Source organism: Manacus vitellinus, unplaced genomic scaffold (assembly GCF_001715985.3).
Source record: "Manacus vitellinus isolate BGI_N305 unplaced genomic scaffold, ASM171598v3 scaffold_0_pilon, whole genome shotgun sequence".
Classification (NCBI taxonomy): domain Eukaryota; kingdom Metazoa; phylum Chordata; class Aves; order Passeriformes; family Pipridae; genus Manacus; species Manacus vitellinus.
Genome location: NW_021938789.1, coordinates 7,326,953 through 7,350,185, shown reverse-complemented (window position 1 = coordinate 7,350,185; position 23,233 = coordinate 7,326,953). Strand labels below are relative to the sequence as shown.

General features: G+C 40.1%; 1 protein-coding gene across 1 annotated transcript; it reads left to right on the top strand.

Moving 5' to 3' along the window:
• Positions 1-55: 55 nt before the first annotated feature.
• On the top strand, positions 56-23,161 carry NSG1 (neuronal vesicle trafficking associated 1). Its single transcript, XM_008920903.3, has 4 exons — positions 56-227; positions 3,954-4,070; positions 15,259-15,369; positions 20,519-23,161. The coding sequence occupies exons 1-4, from the start codon at positions 99-101 to the stop codon at positions 20,717-20,719; spliced, it is 558 nt and encodes a 185-aa protein (XP_008919151.1). The 5' UTR covers positions 56-98; the 3' UTR covers positions 20,720-23,161.
• The last annotated feature ends 72 nt before the right edge of the window (positions 23,162-23,233 follow it).

The window sequence follows — 23,233 nt, the reverse complement described above, 5'->3', positions numbered from 1 at the left end:
TTTCTGACCCGCTGGGGAAAGGTCTGGTTTGTGATATTTTGCATTTCTGTGCGTGTGTGTCCGTGTGTGCCAGCAGAAAATCCCTCTATCCTGGAAGAATGGTGAAACTGGGGAATAATTTCAGCGAGAAGAGCACAAAGCAGCCCCTTTTGGAGGATGGATTTGACACCATCCCCCTGATCACACCCCTGGATGTCAATCAGCTCCAGTTCCCACCTCCTGATAAGGTACAGTAGGCTTTAGTTTCCACCCTGGAGAATCACACCCAAATCACAGGCAAACAACAAAAGAATAGGTTATGTGTAACGAGCAGCTTAGAAACGGCGAGAAATTTGGGGTGCTTTAAAGCATGCTAGTTCCCTCTGGGGAAAAAAACCAGTTAAGCTCATGAAAATCCAGTAATAGTGATTTGCATTAAAAAACAGTGCAAAATGTTAGCAGTAAGCATATATAGATTTCAGTGTTGTGTATGAAACATATAGACATATAAATGTAAGCTTCTCTGTGCTGTATTGTCATAGCCCTTCCTATTCTGCATCTTCCTTTTTTTATTATTATTTGTAAGGTACTGTGTATTCTGTGTGAATGATGTGAATTTTCTCTGTCCAGAAAATGCCTCTCTGATGGGGGGATAAAGCCCTGCTTTATTTCTCTGCAACATGGGGACAGGCAGACTGGCAACAGAGAGCTCTTCCATCTTCCTTCTGTGCTTCAGTAGGAAACTAATGCTAACCCCAGACAAGCTGAAATAGATGAGAATAGGCCATTGAGTTTTTTCCATGGCAATTTATTTGGTTCAAAAACCCCCAAATAGGTGATTCAGATCCTCTGTAGTTGGAAGGGGACAGTCCAATGAGTGCTTACAGGTTGGAAGAGAAGTGTGCTTCCTGCATTCCTTATTATATGGCTTAATTATTGAGGATTTAATTTTAAAGCTTTAGGAAGGTGATGCGATAGCCTATAAATATGTTTATTGTCCTCACAATAAAGAATACAGTAAGTGTTACTACATGTAAGGCACACAGTAGTAGAAAAACCTTTTCAGGTTTTTCAGTATCCTATTTATACATTTCTCACATGCCTCTGGCAAAAAAAGCTTTGTGGTCTTCATACAGTTTTTATTTTTGGCCTTCCACGCATTCAATTCTACTTCTAGTTAAACTGATATTTACAGGATATATAGATTACACATAATACATATACATACAAACAGATATATTCATTCCTCAAAGCTCAAAAAGATTCAGATAATAGTATCTTAGGGTAAAGAATTTTAGTTTGTAAAATTTTCCTTGGTAGAGTGTTGCTTGTAGGCAATACAAATAAATTTTTGACCTCCATTTTATTTGCAGTCAACACCATTCTGTGTTGTGTGTGGTGACCAGTTGGCAGGCATAAATGCAATAAGCCATAACAGCTGTTGGAGAGCCTGAGGGTCCATTTTATGCCCTCAGTTACATGGGTGTAAATCTTGTAACTGAGGACAAAATCGCACCCTAAGGCTTTAAAACAAGTTAAGTCTTACAGTGTCTGATACGCCTGCCAACTGGTGACTGGATAGAACCGATTACCAGGGACCAGTGTCCAAAGGATTTCGTTCTGTTGCTGCACTGCTAAGCAGAAGTCTGAACTAGGGATCTGTATGGTAATAGGTTTAATCTGAGCAGAGCCTCTGTAGAGAGCTCAGGATGTTCTGTGCCGGCCCTATGGCTCCTGCTAGAATGGGGCAGAACTCCTCCTACCTTTAATGGCATTTGCCTCGAATAAAAGCAAATGTCCAGCTAGGCTAAAAGCTGAAATAAGGGAATATTTGATTGGTTTTTTACTCTCCACTGTCTAATTTTATATTAGTTTTTCTTTCCTTTTGCAAACGTGGGAAAAATTAAAGCCATGAATTTATTGGTCCTGCTGGTTTCCTTCTGTAAGTGGTTAGTCATGTCATGTCAGTGTCTCTTTAGTGGTACAGACTCAAAGGCAGGAGCACAGCAGCTGATGTGAAAAGAAGAAAAAAGTATTAAGGAAAGATTGGCACACAGATCAAATTCTGAAGTATGCAGACACTCGTGTATAATGAATAGGAGTACATACTTCATATACCTATGCTTATTATTCACTTACAAGGCTCCAGTATGGCAGTGAAGCATAACTTCTTGAAAAGTAGTGACTACAGCGCTAAGGATTTGATGATTTTGACAGTTTCTAAATTAAAGGGGTGAAGTGATTTAAATTCATATTCAGATATGTTAAACAAAAGAAGACATTACATAACCAAGCAGTTAGAACTGTACATTCAGTGTCAGCTGAATGTGATTTGAGTTGTCTGAGATTACGCAACATAAAGGGGGGAGGAATGTAAGTAAAATGTTAAAAAGCATTTCAGAACTCTTCAGGCTGTTTACTTTCATGGTGCTGTTGGGCAGTTATAAAGTTAAAATAGATAATAACTACTATCTTACTAATTATAGCTGAAAATAGGTAAAGAAGTTTCTAAACCACTGTCCTGCACAAATACGTGTAATGCTGTCAAAGTGTCTAATAAGCTTTATGATACTGACTCTAGTACAGTTACACATTCTAGGTACCATTCAAGGAAGTGAGAAGAGGGGAACTCAAAGCTTGTCATTTCAATGCCTGGCTACCTGTGAGTGTCGTAATCTTAATTTCGGAGAGATGGAAAGAGACTATTCACAAGGGCATGTAGTGACAGGACAAGGGGGAATGGATTCAAACTGAGTGTAGGTCTAGTTTAGATATTAGGAAGAAGTTCCTTACTTTAAGGGTGGTGCAGCTCTGGAACAGGTTGCTCAGAGAAGCTCTGGATGCCCCATCCCTGGACGTGTTCAAGGCCAGGCTGGAGGGAGCTCTGAGCAACCTGGTCTAGTGGAAGGTGTCCCTGCCCTTGGAATTAGATCATCTTTAAGGTCTCTTCCAACCCAGGCCATCCTATGATTCTATGATAATGTATTTGCTATTAATAACACGGGCTGTGCTAAAGATAGAATTTGATTCTAAAAATCTAAGAGTGGGTATTTATTCCTTGGAACAACAGAGAAAATTGAAAAAATCGTAATAGCGCTGTCAGTATGATGAACTGCACCCTATCTCGAGAATGATACTTAGAAAAAGATCCTGAAAAATGCAGAAGACAAAAATGAGGCAAATAGGTTAGGTATGAGAAAATTTTGTACAATTAGAATGCCTAGGAGAATAGTGGAGATTAGACTGACGTAGTGAATATTTTGGGAATACAGGTAAGGTGCTAAATGGTGCAGCTTGGGGCAGTAGTTCATAGTAAGGGATAAACTAAAGTTGAAGAGCCTTGGGTGTTTGAAGCAATCTCATTAACACAAGGGTCTGTGTGCATCTTGCTGCTTGCAGCTGATACATCAGAAATTAGATGTTAAAAATAAGAGTGCCAAAGGCCATAGTCTGTCACATAGTGAATAGCAACTAGATGGGTCATTTCATTTTTTTTGAACTCAAGATCCTGCCATCAAAGAACATGGCATCTTGCAGGATTTCTGTGGGCCCTCTTCAGTAATCTTCTCCTATTGGTCTCCAGTTTGAAATCTCATTAGTGGGATTTCCTGAAGCAAGTGGAGGTGACTGTTTTCAGACTATACAAAGTGAGAAGGACCATGATTTGGATTTGACCTACGCTTGCCTAGTACAGGAGCACAGTATCACCACAGATGAAAAAACTGGAAGTTTGTGAAACTGTTGTATAACAAGTCTTCCTGCAGGTCCATCAAGATCACTTTGAGAGATAACTTTGTTAATGATTGATATGCCAGAAAAATAAATAATAATTTACAGCTTTCAAAGAAGAATTACACAAAGAGGGGGGAGGAATATTTTGCTAGATGTGCTTGTGGGTAAAAGAAGAGTTAAAGAATAATTAAGGTTTCTGTGGCTAGTTTCAGCTGACAGTTTTTTTTATTTTTTTCTTAAAGGTTGTGGTCAAAACAAAAACAGAATATGAACCTGATCGCAAGAAGGGAAAGTTCCGTACTCCTAAAATAGCTGAATTCACAATCAGCATCACTGAAGGGGTTTCAGAAAGATTTAAGGTAAGCAGTGCTGTCTGAAGATGTTAATAGCTCCGTTGTGTTCACAGAATTGCTTAAAATCAGTTGCTGATAGTAGTCAGAACGGGCTGTAACAGAGTGCCTGTTGTGGGTATAGCTGGACATGAGAAAAATAAATTCAGTGTTATAATAGTTCAGTATTTAACAATTAGAAACCAAATCAAATCTTGAAGCATTACTGCTTGTAATCCCTCTCCAGCAGATGAATTCAGAAGGCTTTTCTGTCAGTGTGTGGGTTTCAGAACATGGCTGGCCAGGGTGCCTGCGGGCTGCACACAGGTAGTGCTCATGGCATGGATAAAACTCCTGTTTGTGCTGAAGGACAAGAACCACAAGAACATTTATTTTCTTTTTGGCTTCTTATTATCACTGTGGCCAAACCATTCTCTTAAAAGCACTGTCATAGTCCATTATGTATTTTTTATGGTTAAGCGTGTGACTTGGCAGCTCAGGGGTATGTACCAGAGCTCTTTGCTGTCAGTTTTCCTGGTCCAATTAAATCGTGAAGCTTGGTGACGACTCTTACTGTCATATGGTAGTTCACCAAGAATCTGACTCAGATTTACTCTTTAGTGTCCCTGTTGCTTCCTTCAGTAGTCCCGCAGGAAACCTGAGAGCTTAACTGGTTCAAGGATTGAATTTCCCCCTTCTCACTAGAGATGGGTTTTCCTGCTCTGTGTAAGTAAAGCAAAACAGGAAAGTTGGTACTTCAACTCATGCTTCCCTACTTGTTCTTTTAACAAAGGAAGACTGTAGCTTTTCAGTGCTTTTAATTGGCATCTTACCCAAGGATGCCAAAGCATTTTTAAACAGTAGGCAACCACACTCTTCCCTGTGCAAGTACAAATATATTTGGAAAACCTAACATTTAGTATGAGGGAGAAATACAGAGCTACAGTAGAGATGTGGATTCTCTTTATATTGCATGCTTCTGAACTCTGCACGATAGGAGATTTTAGGGCACACCAGAGACTCTGGTTTTGTTGTGCCTGAGCAGTGGTTCTAAAAGCTGCCCAGGCCCAAGCTGACCTTCAGAAGTGTATATACAACTCTCAGTGAAATCAGAGCATGCTAAACAAACAAAGTGAAGGCTCAGGGAGGGATTAGAATATATTTGGAAAGGAACTTTGCAGAGTGTTGCCACGACAAATGTTTTAAGTGCCAGTTACCTGGTGGAGTCCTCAGCCACACAGTGAAGCATGTAGGTTCCCAGTAAGCTATAGGGGGAACCACCCTGGATAGCTAAGAAGAAATTATATGGGGTGTGTGGTAGGGTTTTACTAAGCAGGTAAGAAACTTATTTCTAGTTTTTTCTATTCCCCGATTTGGGGCAAGGATGTCCTGTCCCTCAGGGAAAATGCTACATTCTGACTGATATCCTCTCTTTGTCCTCCTGGCACCATAGTACCACTCAGTCCTTGAGAGTAATCCCCTTCCTGTCAGGCGACGGTTGGGAAAATGCAATTAGACAGCTCAGAACAAGGGAACTTACGTCTGGCTGTCTTTGTGTGTGTCCTGGTCACACTAAGGTGACTGGAAATGCTTACTACGTTGTAGAAGAGAAAGGGGAGAAAGTTTGAGCACCCTACTAGGACTTCGGTTCCAAGCAGCTGAGCAGATGAATGTTGCACTTATGCTTTAGCTGTAGGGACTAAGGGGTTTCATTGCTTGAACATTAAGATATCTTAATCACATCTAAGTGGTTTGCACATCCCTACTTAGATCTGTTTTTTTCTGTCTTTGTTGGGAGAGCTGAGCAAATGAGACCTTACTGAACAACAAATAAATAAAAAAAGCTTATCATGCTGTTGGGTAGTTTTTTCTAATATATATAGCTGAACAGTTAGAAGCCTGAGCATCTTTGCATTGCATTTTTATATACTTTTGGATGGCATACTTAAGTAAAATATCCTTTAGATACTACTTTATGATGATCGTTCTGGGATTAATCTCATACTACGGGGTTGCTAGGTTTTGCTGCTAGGTAACTACTGCATCAGAGGGAGGTTTCAGTAAGATTTGGTATCTCTTGGGAATTGCAGAGTGATTCACACTGTGGCTGTAAGTCTAGGCTTCTAAAGAAGAGTGTGGGGGTTGATCAATTAGGAAAATTGTGGTTCAGTTAATTGAAAACAACGTTCATGCAGAACATTCAGGTCCTAAAAACGTCCCTTAATCTCCATATAGCAAGTTTTAGAATTGAATTATGCTGCTTGAAACATTTTAAAGAGAACTGACTGGTTCTCCAGCAGGGATGACTGTCATATTCACCACTCCCAGTAGTAAATATTAGATGAATAATTTATGACATTTCATAAATATGTAGATGAAAAGTACCGATTGTGTGAGGTTTTCTCCTGGGTCCTTATTAATTGTGAATCATCATGTCAACTGCTGATGTTGATTCTGAGAGAGCAAAAAGATATTTGTCTGAAAATTAAATATTTGCTATAATTATGAAATGCATTATTTAACTGGTGAGATATTGACTTTGGCTCATGTTCATGAAAAGTTTCAGATGCTGTTTTAATGACTTCAATATTGTACATCACCGATGCACAAGCCTGCCACAAGACACAGCCCAAATGTTGTGCTAAAAATAAAGCAAGTCAGTCAGTCATATTTACAAATAATTCACATGTGTATTCTAGGATGTACTTCTTAAATAAGGACAAAGCAGATTGCAGTTTTGGGATTCAACAGTGCAGATCATCTAAAGCTGTTCTTTTGAGAAGTTATACATTATAACAAATGAAGCAACTCCAGCGTGTGCATATGTCATGTAGATGGTGTTTTAGCACCTGGGTGAATAATCAATTACAAAATGTATTTTCTGCATTCAGTCCACATTACCACAGTTATTACAACAGAGCTGAGAATGTTTACAAAGAAAACTGCAAGTATAATTTTCTTCTATGAAGCCACATTCTGAATTCAAATCAGAATATCTCAGAAGAATGTGAAGATTTCCTGATTATGGGAACCCTGTTGTCTTAATTTAGTTGGCACTAACCAGACTAAGAAGGATGTGATTTGTCACTGAAGATTATTTGCCATTGAGACATAGAAGTCTTGCTTTTGTTCTTTGAAAGTGTAGGCTAATGTGGGGAGTTGGGTCTTCGCAACTGGAAAGCAACTTTGAATGAGGCAGATTTTTCCCTCCTGTAAATTGTCTGCTGTACAGAGTAACACAAGGCTGGAAATGTCATTTCAAAGGACCCTTGTGATTCAGGACACAGGAGGAAGCTATGACAGAAGAAAATTGATGGTGTGAGTTACCCAAGGCCAAACCTTTGCTTCCCCCACTGACAGAGCAGTGTTCTTACAACCTCCAGTTGGATTTTGTAGTGGGATGTCTGTTCTGGCACCCATTGAATTGGGCTACAGTTGACAGTTATGCACAAACACACCAATTTAAAAAAATGTCTGTTGTAGCAATGCATGACGTTTTTTTTCTGTCTTTGGGAAAATCTCAATAAAGAAGATTCAGAGGTATTTTGAAAGCAAACACTTATGTTTCCCTATAAACTTTAAGCCCTTAAATAAACCCAAGCTGTAGTATGCCTTCAGCCTTTTGGTTCTATTGAAAGGCAGTTCAGTTCTTCAGACTTTATCCTTGACATCTCTACATACATCTAACTGCAGAGCCAAAGCCTGAAGCTTATTTCTGTGGTAAGACCATATGGTGCAAGCCGTGTACTATCAAGTAGCAAGCAGTTGTTGAAATATCTGCATGAGGTTATGGAAGAGGAATTCAGACTGCTGTCAAGATCAGTTCTCACAGTTTTACCTGGTCATTTTAAGACTGCAAAAATGTATGCAACATATATCTAACTATTCAATTTTTTTTTTTCTATCTTAAAAGGGGCATCCTTCAAGCATATTTCTGCCTCAAGACTTTTGTATCTTCTTAGTAATGCCAACAATTATTATTGCTGTAAAAATAATCAAGGGACAAGGAAGATAGATCTCTCTTGCTGTATGATTACTTTGTGTTGAGTAGCTCTTTGCTCCCACATTAAAAGTCTGTTAGGTGTATGAGATGTCTCCTGTACAGGATATCACCTCCTTAAGTACATTGTGTGTCTGTCACTTTGGCTGGAAGAGTGACAGGTACTTACTTACTGTCAGTAGTTCTGTTTCTTCAGTAGAACTGCTCACAGGATTAAAGTTGTTCACAAGTATAAGTGTTTGGCAGGCTTTGAATTCTTCCTTTATTGCTTAAAATAAGAAAAATAAAGGAGGTTCTTTTTTCACTGTAACTACTATTTTAAAACAATTGATGTAAAGGCACTGCATGGCAACTGTCACTTTTTTTTCCCTTAAATATTTGATACTCTCTGATATGGCATTAACAATCTTCCTGCTAAATTTTTGTTTGAAAGGAATTTCTCCTCTGCTACTGTCTTTATTAGAAATCATTTTATTGGAAGAGAACCAGTGATATTGACAAAGATGCTTTGGAACTCTCCAGATATATCACTTAAATAGCCTTTCCTCTTCTGTAGTAACCTTAAGCAGCCGTTATCCTGGCCTCAGTAATATCTTCTGGGTTTGTATGTGAAGGTAATAAGATTCTTATCCTGGTGCCACAGGGTTTCTTGAACTGCTTCCTCATATCTCTGTAGTTAAGAAACTAATACAGGGTGCCATGTGATGGAAGATGATGGGAACATTGTCATGAACAGCTGAGTTAAGCCACAGTGCTAGGAACTCAAGGCCACTGCCTTGTTAACTTGTTTTTGTCTAACAGTATGTCCCTCAGGTTTCATTAATCAACTCCCTTGCAGACTGGTCCTGTTGCCTTGCACTGTTGCTGTTAATAAGTGCTGATTTTGTAGCTTCTTTTCTGTTACTGTCCTCATGAATCTATCTGCCTTTCTTGCTGCTACTCCCAATCATCTCCAGGTAAACATCCAAGACAGTTCTCTCCTTCTCTGTGTCATCTCTGTTTGGGAAGGACAGTCTTTTGATTTCTCCTGCTTTTTCTATACAAAGTGCCCCAAAACTGTCATCCTCTTTGAGCATAAAGGTTTGATGGGAATGTTCTGGTGAAGAAGTTGAGTTTAATAGATGGCTACCAGTCATAAAGCTAAACATGACATGTGATGTTAGAAATACACTTCTTGAAACGAGGCACCTGATTGTCTTGTATATGTATATATATTCCCATGGAAAGTATGGGACATTGTACCAGGTTGTTCTGTGTAATTTGCATTGCTCTGTAAATGGATACGAGTCAAATGTTGCATGTATAGAGGTAAAGGTTCTCTTTTTTCTTTTATGTTGCCATTTCCTGTAAATTGAACTTTTTTAATCCTTGAGTGCATTGTTTCAGACACATTTTTCGTGTAAACTTCCAGAGGCAGGCTGAAGTAATAGCAAACAAGGACATAGTTTTTGAAAAGCAGTGATAAGTGGAGAGCTGATTTTGGTGTTCTCCAGTGTGCTGGTAGAGGGCATTGTGCAGCTGGAGATGCAGGATTTCAGGGGAGAGAGGTGAAATGGAGGTCACAGCCATTTGCAGGGAAGTCAATGCAGTGTTTTACAAATTTTTGTCTGTGGGATGCAGCCAGACGCAATCTATTGTAATTACAGTCTGTCTGCCTAAAATTCTCTTGTAGTTTAAATTCAATAGCAATAATCTTAATTTCCTGTCCTAAGTGGTTGTACAGAGTTGCTGTATTTCACCCCTGAGGTCTTTGCATTTAGCTGGTGAGCAAAGCATAAATTGGTTGTAAATCACTTCATATGAAAGGTGCTCTGTGTCTGTATGTCTTCACTCTTCTCGTTCAGTCAAGTCTGTACCTCACACTTTACAGACAGATCAGAAATGAAAGTTATTTTGCCAGGAGGCTGAGTTGAAATAGATAATGCAGAGATGAGATGTGAGCAAGTGCAGTGATTGAGCAGTGAATATTACTGCATATCTTGTTAGTTCCACCTTAGTTCCACCTCATAATAACAGGAATGCTTCTACGTGGGTTTGTGTGCTGATGGAAAGAAAAGCATGAAGGAAGGCGTGGTGCAAAGCAGCACAGTGTGAGTGGGTTAATGGAAGAATTTCAGACAAGAGGAGGAGGCATTAGAAAGGTGAAGGCAGAGGAGAAACGGATGGTACCCAGACTTTAGTGGGACAGTGGGACACAGGCAGAATGGATGGAGCTGAGAGACTTGTGCATGCCTTGAAACATGATTTGTAATTTGTTCAGAAAGGGACAGGAGCCAGGAAAGGATGGTGAAGAGAAGCAGGCACTGTTGGTGCAATTGACGAATTTTCTTGTCATCTTGCAGCTTGATTAAAAAGGGAGTCCAATAAACAGTAGTGGAGTAAGGAAGAAGGAGAGCAGTAGCCAGGCAGAGAAGAATACAGCTTGCAGTTTAACAGCTGAGGCAAAGTAGGATGGACTGATAGGGAAGACCTAGCAGATCTTATGGTAAAGGCCTTATCACAACCTGCTTACATGTTAGCGTAGTTGTCAGATATGGTGAGTCTCATTTGTTCAGCTAACCACTTACAGAGTCTGAAGACAGGTTTTTTTGCTGTGGGTATGCTTAGTTCATTCATTAGTCATCTCTCATTTCGATTACTGTAATGGCTTCTGGCTAGACATTGTCCTTCTTCTGCTCTTCACTTTCAATCTATTCAGAAATCTGCCACATAATAGTATCTTGTCATCTTCTCTGTTCACTTCGTTTTGCTGCCAGATCCCCTTAAAACTAACTTTAAACGTCACACTCAAGATGAAAGCAAAGCCACACTTAGAATTCCTAGTTAAAAGAAATGGTTGTTTGTCCTGTCTTGTAGTTATTTCATGAAAAGTATTTTAAAAGCCCATCACTCTTGCAGTGTGACAGTCACCTTGGAGTTCTGCAGGATCTGCATGGCAGTGAATGCTCATAGTAATTCACAAGACTTCTGCTCCCACTGTGTGTGGTCCTGCACTGCCAGCTGGGTACTACAAAGAGAGAAGAGATTCAAGATTTCCTTCCAGAAGAATGGGAGTGGTGCTTGTGCACGTATTGCATCTGCTCCTGCCTTGAACAGAGGAAGAGGGCAAGTTGCTGTTGGTGTGTTGGTAGGAAGACAAGAATAACTTTAGGTTACAGCGGGTATGCAAAGTTGCTGTGGAAGAAAGCAATAAAATGGCAGCTTTGGTGTTGGTGTTGGTTGTGGTCTGAAGAGCAGATTGTTGCCTTCTCTTTTTCCAGGCTTTTATTTCTGAAAGGCATCCAGTAAGAGAGGGCTCAGAAGGTGAAGCAGAGAGGTTAGGCTACACTGGCTGGGGAGAGAAGCTGACTGCAGTGAACATGGGGATCTGACAATTGTGGACCATCAGTGTGGGTTATTTTGAGAGTGAAGAAAAATGGCTATTAGAAGAAAGAGGATTGTCAATTTATAAGGGAGAAGTAGATCAGATTAACAGGTGATTGTGATCACCTTGCAAAGAAATCCATCACTGGATTCCATCTGTGTCATTTGCATCTGTGACTGTCCTTAAATAGAAGTTACTCGTATCCTGAAGGATGGTGAGAGACGGGAGATTCTCTCCTAATAGGAAGGAGACAAGAGCTTACTTGATTAGGGATTTGCAAATGCAGTGTGATTGCAAATCACTGAAGATAATGAGAGTAAAAATTTACATGTTAATACCAAAATTAGTAACATCAGGAAATACAGTAAGTGAGAGAAAATTTTGAACCAGGAGCCCTGAAAGCTCTTCCCGGGGGCTTACTGGGTGGCAATGGAAGAACTTGTACGAGCTGTGAGAACTCACAGCTCCATGTCAGTCACTGAAAACAGGTCTCAGCAAATCAACTCTGAGGTTGTGGCTCTGCAACTTGCCAGGCTCCAGCAATCTACACAGCACTGGGCTTTTGTCCTCTTTCAAAAAACAGTTACTTTCCAGAACAATTTTTGAGCTTTGAACAGAGTGATATTGTAGTGATTGTGGAAATACAGTCTTTTTCTTTTGTCTAATACCTATCCTCAGTTACAGAATAGCTTGTTAGTATGTTGTCTTGGTATGTTCCTCAGACCTCATCTGTATGTTAGAATAGTTACAACTGGGAAATGCTGTTATAATTCTACTACTGCCTGCTAGTAGAATGGCCAGGAAATAGGGTTAAAATGCTTTAAGATTTGAGAATATTTTTCAAAACTTTTAAATTTGCTCCTATCTGTGACAGAGACAAATGTGAGCTGAATTGATCTGTGCCATAGCAATTGTTCTGCTTGATGTCCATGTCCTGTGTCACAGGCCTGTGCTCCTAAAGGGAGCAGTCTTTGTTGAAGGCTGCGTGGAGTATGTCTTGTGGAGCATGGGAAGCCTCAGCAATAATCCCATCTGGCTTTTAGTTTTTCTATCCTAGCTCTCTAGTCTCTCTTTTTCCCTTTCTTCTCTAAGGTAAAGAGCAGCCGCTGTCAGAGCAAAAGGAACATTCTAACATGTGCTAGGAGTCAGTGGGAAGTGAATGACCCAAACCTGCAAATTGGACTGGGCCCTGTGTGTATTGTAGATCTGCAGGGCTGGGTGAGGAGTGCTCTGTGTTTTCTGGTTCCTCATCTGCCCATGCTGCCCAGCAGCTGCTGGAGCTCAGCAGAGGAAGGCCTGGGGCCCATGGCCCTGCAGACAGAGCAGGCTGTGGACCTGCACTGGGGCCCAGGCATGGTGAGGCCCATGGGGCAGGAGGACCTAGGGCATCTGTGTACAGGTATGGGGTACCAGCAGGGCATTAAGGAGGTGGGACAAGGAGCCCCAAGTGGGAACTGCAGGCTTAGGGGAGAAGGGTCAATTGTTCTAGAGCCTGGAGTGCAAGGTAAATTTGGAGGGAGGGAACAGAGAATAAGGCTCATTACAGTTGTGGGGAGGGGAGAAAGCCCTGGAGGGTGGAATGCAAGGTTTGGGCCAAGCCAAAGTGTGAAGGGTACATGTACATGCACTTGTACATGTGTGTGGGTGGGACAGCTGAGGAAGCACAGGAAGAACACAACCATAGAAGAATAAAGGGAGAAGCCTGATTATAAACCTATCAGAAGGGTTGAGCTAAGGCATAGCTTGGCCAGAAATGGGGGCGTGTCTGTGTTACGTTGTTTGTTATTGAACAGAGAATAACCAGAAAGGAAAGTGAAAATGTACTTTAGCTCTTGGATTTGTGCAGGATGTTCTGAGACATGAAACATGTAAGCAGAAAACATGAGGTTGGCAAGACAGAGTGATCTATCCATGTTAACTTTTGTGTTTGCAAGTGAGTAATAAACTCGGAGAAAGACGAATTAGATATGAAAATTCAAGTCAATGTGAAGTTTTCAGAGGCTGATTATGATTGAATTATTTTTCTTTTTTAATCCAGTGACTGTCGAGAAACTGAACATTTAATCGGAAAGGTGCTTTGCTCCATGTCTCATTTCTGACGGCATTGTTACATTAATGTCTACATTTCTTCTGCTAAATTGCTTTTTGATGTGCAGTTCTCCCTGCCTCTACTCCAGCCTTCTTTTTATGCTTATTTTCTGTCTATCAAAAATCCTTAAAAAATCCTTGGCTTCAGCAACACACAATACTTCCCAGCCTTGTTTCAGCCAGGAAATTTAGCACTCGCTGTTGTCTGCCCATGATGAAGTTTGCTTCCACAGCATAAGTCCCTAAAGTTCATTGCAGTCCTGTAATGTCCTAATCTCACTGGCACACACAGTTTGCAGTGTTGCAAAGTCTGTTAGTTCAGGGATTTATCATTTTTAAAGGGACTTGTTTTTACCAAGAGGCAAAGCTACAATTTTTTGTTGTTGCTTTCTCAAATATCAGATTAGTCTTGTTTCAATTAATTGAACCTGGCATGCCTAAATTCTTTTTTTAGGAGGTGTATATAGCTGGCTTATGCAACTTCCTTTAAAATTTAGATTATTTTATACTTTGGTTTAAGAAATTAATCATAATCTTGTTTGTTTCTGTTTATTATTGTTTCTTATGCTGTAGCACATGCTGGCTTACTTTCTAACTTGCCAAAAAGGAAATTAATCTCAACAACTTTACTGTGTAATCTCCTTGGGGTACTATTTAGTCTATCAGTAGTTGTTTTAGAATAATACTACACATCTGGGATACTGTCCCAGGTAATGAATGCTATTTGCTCAGCTCACACTTTCCACAAAAATGGGTCTGAATTAGAGAGATTTGCAGTGTAACTACTAGGCCAGATCTGTGCTTTCTCTTGTCAACGGGTGATGTAATTCTGAAGGTAGTTCTCTCTCCCGTCACACTTAAAAGGCTGCCAGTCTCCAGCTGCTCAGTTTGTCTGGGAAAGGTGAGCTTGATACTGACACTGAGTTCAGATTTTAAGTGTGTCTTGGATTTTTCTCCAGCCCAAATTCAGGACCAGAGAGCTACTGAAGGATACGGTGAATAGCCAGTGCCATGTAAGGGAGTCTGTAGTGGCTTCTCTGTGAGCACTGAGAAAAGAGGTGCAACAGAGCTCCTCCAGGCTCGCCCAGTGTTGAACATGGCTATTCTCTTATGGATCTGGCAGCGAACCAATCCTGTACAGTCTCTGTGTGATGAAGTAGTACTGTTTCAACTTAGAAATCAAGGAGCATTGAGCAACCAAGCATGCAGACTACTGGTGTAACTATCCATACGTTCAGAGCAGACACAACAAACTCTGATCTTACCAAGAGACTGCAGACATTACTTTCTCCATGCCCTGAAAGAGTCACCTTTGGATTATCTGGATGACACCTGTGTTAACTTACTGTCACCTGACTCCATTCTTGGACAGGCACAGGGAAAACAAACATGTCTGTCAGCTGACATAAACTTAGACTTATGCTTACATCATCCAAATACTGAAAAAACAGCAGACCCAAGCTACCTTGTTGTGTCCTTCTGGCCTCATGTGTGCCCTACACAGAAATGCAATCAAAAAAAGCCTTGCAGTCCAGAGGCAGTGGGCCACTGACCAGATGATCTGCTTTCTTCTCTGAGAAGAGGGAGGTAGAAGCACTTACATGCTGCTTCCATCTTCTCCCTCCATAATTCAGCAGCTTGTTTTATCCTTTGCTTGATTTTACTGTAAAGTGCATTCATAGCTGGCTGCTGCTGCCTGCAGTAACAAGGAGCAGTATAATAAGCAGTGCATTGCTAACATAAGCATGTTTTATTTTTCTTTACAGGTAACTGTGCTGGTCCTTTTTGCCCTTGCGTTCTTAACGTGTGTTGTATTTCTGGTAGTCTACAAGGTTTACAAGTATGATCACACCTGTCCGGAAGGATTTGTTTTCAAGGTAAATCGCATACCCGTTCTAGAAACACAGGAGAGTATGTAATATTCCGTGTTGTTCTATGCATAACCTTGATTAAGTCATGCTGTACTGCACAGAATTCTGTGATTCTTCTCATAGGTTAGTGTGCTTCCTGCTACGTTTTTCTTATTAACTGAGGTTGTACTATTGCACAATATTAATAATGTTTTTATTTTGCTAATGCTTTAAACATTGAAAATATAGCAAAAATCCAAACACTTGTGTCCTTCAGACTTCATCTGCAGTTGTCCAGACAAAGCCCTCATTTAAGGGTCATATGGCTTAATGTTGAATGGTCTTCCAAAATCAAAGAATGATAAAACCTGGAGAAAAAAAATTCTGGAATATGTGTCAGAGAAACAGTAGAGTGATGTTCTCATTAAGAGTAGTAGAGTTACATGAGGGTTATTTTTGTAGGAAGAACTTCTTGTTCTAGAACAGTGACCTCCGAGCCCTACTGCCACAAGACAAAAGTGATGCCAAAAAAGGGAAAATACAATTTACTGGAAAAAAATACTGGTTCTAACCAAAAGAGAGGCTGGGCTGACTTCATTTATGTGAGGTGGTAGTGCTGGCTCCTCAGTTATGACCTGGGCTGAAAGTCAGAAAAGTAACATTGATTTCTGTTGTAAATTTAGCAGGGTTGAACTTGGCTGTAATTAGATAAGAAAAGTAGCAGTGAGGATGGCAGTCTTCCCTCTAATTTTCTAAAAATATTTAGTCACATAATGAATCAAATGGGTACCCGGTATGAACTTCAAAAGGAACTACTTGACAATTCAGGATTTCTGTCACTGCAGGCACATAAATATCTTACAAGAATCCAGTCCAAAATTATAATCAGTGATGCCCTGTTGGATTAATTTAGCTTCAAGCATTCAGTTGGTCACTACTTTCCCAGCAAAAGATACTGTGGTTAGAATACTTGGCTGTAACTCAGGAGATCAGCTTTCAGTTCTGCTGTTGGTTTTTTGTGTTGTCTTAGACAAGCACTGAAACCCTTCTGTGCTCATGTCTCGTGGGACAATAGCCCAGTAGCTCTTTTTTCCCCCCCAAGCTTTCTCTTGGCATAGAGGAATTTGGAATATGGACTGTATGTTCCTACCAAACTTGTCTTCATGTGACCCTGACTTGACAGGAACAGTCAGTTATGTGCTCCTATGTAAGTCTAGCAACAGTCTCCTGCTTCTGCTTCTTTCACACCTTGTTGTCCTCTCCTTTGAGTTGCAGCCTTCTGGCTTCTTTTGGCTTTTCTTGCTAGTGCCACAAATATTTAAGGGAAGAACAGTTTCTTAGCTACATTTTAGTTGCACTGAATCTGGCTGTGTTTCTTTCCTTAGGGTCCTGTGTTTGGCACAGAAGTTAGGCAGAATGTCCCACAGCTTGTTTTTAAGGTGCAGCACATATACAGGGCTGTGTTATGGTTACTCTCCTGGTGTTTTTTTGGAGGCTGCTTAGAGCTGCTTGATCGCATAATGCCAGAAGACACGGCATCTTCGGTAATGTAACTCTAAAAAAGAGTTTTACAGGATAAACATATTGGCAAATGACACAAGGCCTGAAACTACCGATGTTGAGATGAATTTTTGTTTGCCTGTGCATCTGTTTTGGGGAGAGTCTGTGATATGTCATGGCATAGCTTGGCACACATGTCCTAGGAGACGTGAAATCTGTCACCTTGTGAGCAGTGTATCAGTGGACTGGCTTCACCCTTAGGTAGACTCAACAACATTTCCTGGCCTGGATGTCCCCTGGTTTCAGATGCTGATATGATTTCCTGGTTAAGGGCAGAGGTGTCCCTGCCTCAGGAAGCCTTGTTCTGTAGGAATCTCTACATAAAGGCTGAGCTATTGCAGCTGAGTCAGACTCGCTCTTCTCTGCTTTGATGCTCTCATACATGGAGCAGTTCCAAACGTTTCTGCTGTCCTACGCCTCCAGGAGTTGAGGGTGTATTTTAAAAGGTGCTCATCTTCCTTTGTGCAGCAGTTTTAACCTGCTCCAGCCTTATTTCTGTGCTTGCTTAAGCTGAGACAGCCCTAGTACTGCTGCTGTGCTGATTGCTCCTCTGAGCACCCTTCACTGCCTGTTGGTGAGACTCAAAACTTGAGTGCACTTACATCCTGGAGGAGTTTCTCCAGAACTTCAGTATGCTCTGTACCATATTTGTTCCCCTTCAGCTTATTTTGCCAAAGCACCTGCATTCTGTCAGACGTGTGGACAGTACCACAAAGTCATTTCAGTGCATTGGAGACCACAGCATCATCTGTGTAATTGGGAATTACTGACCCAGCAAAGTTAACGTGACAGAAGATACTATTTATAAGAGAATACCACTGGGGTCTTCATGTCAAAGGAACAAAAGGAGTCATCTTAATTCAGCCAGATATAGACTGGCAAACAGGGTTTTCTCTGGCATCAAAGGCCATAACCCATAACTAATTTCCAAAATTGAAGGGCTGTAAAAGAAAGAAACTGACTGTGGAGCATCTCACTTTCTCCTCATGGCCTTCTTACTTCTCTCACCTGGGAACCATGGAAACAAACAAAAAGGATAGAGAGAAATGTTCTGCATAGCTGAAAGTCTTAGGCAAGTGCCAGGATAACAATTGGCAGCAGTTCCCATAGCTCAGTCACTGGGTGCTGCATGGCTTGCCTTGATTGGGAACTAAGCAAAGGGGCTGCTCCTGGGCAGAACACAAGGGGCAGTGAGTAAAAGGGGAGATTTTTCCATCTTTTCTAGAAGAGCAAAATCCTGAGAGCAAAAATGCAGTCAAGATAGAAACTGCTGTGTGTTTCTTTAGGCTCTTCTGTCAGATGTTGTGCATGTTTGTGACTACGAAAAAAAACCAAACCAAAAACCATTACTGAGTCATTTTTGCCTGTTACAAAGCAAATTGCTTCTAAAGGCAACGAAGGATTCTGTGGCATTTTTAAGACTGTCAATCTTGGCTTGTCTTCAGCTCTAATAATTATATTTGCTTGAATTTCCTTGGCAGATTTCATTAGCTCAATGGATTGTGTTCCTTCTCCCATTTTAAATATTTAGAATTGTGACTACATCCCATGACTGGGTGAAATAATCACTACAAATATGTCTGTATCTGTATACTTATTAGCCATTTATCACATCAGCATTAGTGTCAGTTATCCCAGATAAAGCACGGATAATACTTCCAGAAGATGGCATATTGATGTAATTCAACATGTGTATCAAATAGCTCTATTCCAGATTCCTGGATTAAGTTTTTATAAATCTAGGTCCCAGTCTTGCAGCTGAAAACCTCTGCTGATTTAAACAGCGCTGAGTGGGCACAGGTGCTGCTCAGCTGGGGTTAAATCCCTTCTGCTTTGTTGTGCTACTTCAGTAAAATGGAGAGGGAAGATTTGCCCCAGCTGCTGCCTTGACAGAAGATAACAAATAAAGGGAACCCGGGTGGAAATGGTAACTTTGGGCACTGTCAAGTCTGACACACTTCAAGGCTTCTGTCACACCTGCAGGTTCAAGCCTGTGAGGTGTTGTCTCTGTGGGAGGGCTGTTAGTTTTGTGACAGTGAGGCTTCTTTGAGCCATCAAATGTGCCATGTGATTGAATTCCCCAGGGGCAGGCAGCTTCATAAGACTACCCATGGGCCTGTTGTTTTGGCAGGTCTCCGTTTTTTCTTTCCTACCTTTTGATGCCTTTTTATCACACTAACATTTTTAGGATGCAAAATTTGTATTAAGCCAAGACTGTCTGCTGGATCTTCCTCCTTTTTGTGTTGTATGATTTTAACCAGTTGAAACTGTTGTTACTGGTGCTTATTTATGCTACTTCTCTTTTTCTTTTTGTCGGCAAGGACAAAAGTGAACTTAGAAGTAAATGTGGACACAGTTGAGGCAGCATCTGGTCCTAAAACCCATGGAATTTTTGCACGTGTTTTTATGCTGAGAAATTTCCAGTATTAAATTTCGTTTGCTGAACTGTAGGAGAACAGTAGCAGTTCAAAGTTGCTGTGCCATAATACTATAAATTTTAGTCCTCCGGTGCTGGAAGCAGGAAGACTGAACAGCCTATTTCTTTTTAAAAGAGCCAGAGTAGAAATTATTAAACTTATTTTTCTGAAGCTGCAGCTACTCATAGCTTACAGAGAGTCAATTCACTTGCTCAAGTGACTGTCCTAACATGCTGAGGTATCAAGCAAGACTGCCTGGACCAGCTGGTGTGGAAAGAGGACCTGCAGAGAGACCCCATGACCTTATGGGGCAAAACTTAGGGGTCACAGTATATGTCCAAGTTGTTTTTTCCTTGAGTGCAACCAGCTTCTCTGTAGGCTCTTAATCACTGGAACAGTTGGTAGATAAGACCTGTGACAAATGCACTGCACAGGCACACTCACTTTGGGTTTTAAGATGACAGCAAAATTTGGATTCCACTTAGTATTTAACCCTCTGAATCACCTTTTTCACTCTCCAAAGCTCTAAGCATCTACCAGGTTCTATGTAGTGCTCGTGCACTCCTGGGAAATGAAATAATGTAGTCCCACAGTTACAGAGAGCTTTTTAAAAGTGTGCTGTTGGCTACATCTTTGTGACAAAGAGTGAAGTATTTTCTATGTGTGTACACACTTGTGCATATGCTTGGCCACCCGCAATGTTTTCCTGTATGTCTTAGTTACTGGGCTGTAAAACTGTTCATACGCTGGCACCAATTTATCTGTATTAATTTCCATCCCTTGGACTGCAAACACCATCGTAAATTGCCTGAAGTTAATCTAATGGTAGGATACAGACAGCTGTAGTTGTAAACCAACCAGTTGGAAGAAAGTGGGCAAGAAAAAACAGCAAAATATGGCTGGAACTAGAGACTGAAAACTTTAAAAAATAATTGTAGGCAAGCATGTTACGTTAATTATGCTGGCATATAAACCCAGATTGGTCTTCCTGGCAAATGCATGAATAGTTTAAGGAGTGCAGGGAAGAACATTCTGAACACAGTGGGACAACACTGTAGTTAATTGCTGTATATTGCATCTTGACTCACAGAATGTGACTGTTGGCTTAAGACTAAAAGTAAAAGGAGAAAAAAACCCTAATCTGCTGCTGGTGTGTGTGGGGCTGTATCTGTAATCTAAGAGATGGATTTTCATTTCAGAACAATCAGTGCATTCCAGCTGGGTTGGAAAACTACTACTCTGAACAAGACTCCAGCGCTCGAGGGAAATTTTACACAGTCATAAACCACTACAACCTGGCCAAACAAACCATCACGCGCTCCGTGTCCCCGTGGATGACAGTACTGTCAGAAGAGAAACTGTCTGAACAGGAGACTGAAGCTGCTGAGAAATCAGCTTAGTATGATAAGCGAATTATTAAAAATATGTAATTTGAAGGTAACTAAGGGACTTCAAGGAACTTTTCACTGAATATAATTATGAATAATTTAGAGGTTACTCATGTTTATGGTGCAATTGCTTCTGTTTGCTGATACTGCTTTGCAAAAAAAAAAAAAAAAACCAAAACAAAAACTTGCTGCAGAACATTCATGGGCATAACCCCAGGTGCATATCAGCATTGCTGTAGAGCTTTGACACCATTTTCAATGTTAAAAAAAAATCCAATGCTAAGATATGTTCTTGCAGTTTATTGGATACTGATAGATTTCATCACTGGATTTTCAGGGCTTGGACCTTAGATAAATGATGTGTTCTGTTGTCTGAACAGATACTTAATTTGTTAAGTTTTTTAATTCTCTTTGTCATTTTGCAAACTGAAACACCCCAGCCATAACTAGAGTGATCTCTTGTTTAGCTGAAAGCTGTAAGTAATATTTAGTTGGGGCTCAAGCAAGAACAGTAGTCAGCACTGATGTCGGGGGCGTAATGTAATGACTTGTATGGAGAAAGAAACTGTCAGGTCGCATTTTTCCTTATGTTTCCTTTACTGTTGTTTATTTGTAAGTGATAATGAAGTTCTCTGCAACAAGGCATGCTCAATGTTTTCTTATTGCTGTCAACAGGATTTAACTGCATTTCCACTGTGGCTTTAGCATCTTGGTAAGGATGTGCACTGAAACACAAACTAGATAGACATTATGGAAAAACACCGACAGTTTTAGTGGTGGGTGTCGAGGATAGTGTAAAAACTATACAGTTCAGGATGTTCTAATGAGAAATGACATCTTTTGATGATCTTTTGATCATACTTTAAGAGTACATGTAGTCTACTATGTCATTTGTTGGATACAACTGAGGGAGTAATATGTCTAAATTTTCTCCTGTATTACATTCACATTTTCCCTTCTTATTAATTAGAAAGAGCTTTCTGCTTATGTATGGTTTGCAGTTTGATACTTTTTAAAACACAGAGCATCACAAGTGAAACAGTAGCGTATTAGATACCACAACTGGCTGTTTTGAAGCTACATGTGAAACAGAGTGAGGAGTAGAACTGTTTGTGTATGGCTTGGGAGGGGAAAAGACGTAGAAGAACATAGTATTGTGGATGCACGTTAAAGTTCCATTGTAATTACAAACTTACCTATTCTTTGTGTGAAATCATGTTTTCATTTTTATTATAAATCTTAAATATACATTACAAAAGGACATTATTAATTTAACATACAAAATAAGTGTGTGAAGCATCTAGGCAAGCAAGTCACCTTTTTGTTCATGTTACTTGAATGGGACAAGGGGTAGTGGACATGTCAAAAGTTCCTTTTTTTTTTTTTGGTAGAGTCTATTAAAAGATTGAAAGGGAAGCATCAGTATGGGCTGTTTCTCAAGATCAGTAGTAGAACAAACATGGTCAGCTCTACTTCTGTTTCTCTCCAGCAAAATTGCTTTATCAAAGCCTTTCATTCCAATACAGTAAAAATAACCATTATGACTCAATGCTCAAGGCTTGATAACGAAATGTGCATAACACACTGCAGCTGTAGAAGGCTGTTAATATATTAAGTCATCATGGTATGTGGAATGCATCAAAAGCAATAAATTATGTGCCAGTTTTTTTCTTTGCATTTAAAAATATCAAGCTTATGTTAAGATCTTCAACACATACCATGTTTGCAATTTTTAACAGGCATCTGATTTATTGAATGTAATTAATTCACATGTAACTTTTGACATTTTCACTCTATGCAGAGTAAAGAATAAGAGCGATGCTACTTGTTGCATATAATGTATAGAAATATACATTTCAGAAGAGATATGAAACCACACACATTTCATTCCAACGTATTTACAGAGGACATTCAGATTTTACAGGATGGAAAGATCTGTTCCCCAAGACTGTCCTCCATAGAAATGATTCATGATACATCTCCTCCCCTTAAATTTAGGACAATAAAAATTTTAATGCACAAGTAAATACTGATGAGAAACAACTTCTTTTTCTCCTCGTAACAACAAACAATAAAAATTAGTAAGCCTTACAATCTAGGAGAAGCAGATTGCTTATGCTTCTTGAAGTCAAAACCATTTTTCCTCTGATTTAATAGGAGGGAGTTTATTGATTCTTATCTACAGTTGGTTTTGAGGTATTTTTTTTTTAGTTAACAAACTGCTCCCAGTTTTAGTACTTGGTCTTTAATACTGTCCATCCTTTGGCTTTTTTCCAGCACCCCAGAACATCTGTTTCACCACACAATCTGTCTATGTTGTATTCTCTCTTTTCACCTAGAAGTAAAGCTCTTTAGTTGACTCCTTATCATTATTGCTACTAAAAAAATCAAGCTGATTTCTCAGTCAAGTAGTTTCAAAGGATTAGAAGTAGAGGTCATAGATGTGCAAAGTGATCACTGTGTACTGAAGTGGTAATTAAACACCTGAGACAGTGTAGATACTTTTGCACAGTGACACTTTTCTCT

Coding starts and splice junctions, on each gene's coding strand:
- NSG1 (XM_008920903.3), top strand. CDS start 99: ATGGTGAAACTGGGGAATAATTTCAGCGAGAAGAGCACAAAGCAGCCC. Junction 228..3,953: donor AGTTCCCACCTCCTGATAAG/GTACAGTAGGCT, acceptor TTTTTCTTAAAG/GTTGTGGTCAAAACAAAAAC. Junction 4,071..15,258: donor GGGTTTCAGAAAGATTTAAG/GTAAGCAGTGCT, acceptor TTTTCTTTACAG/GTAACTGTGCTGGTCCTTTT.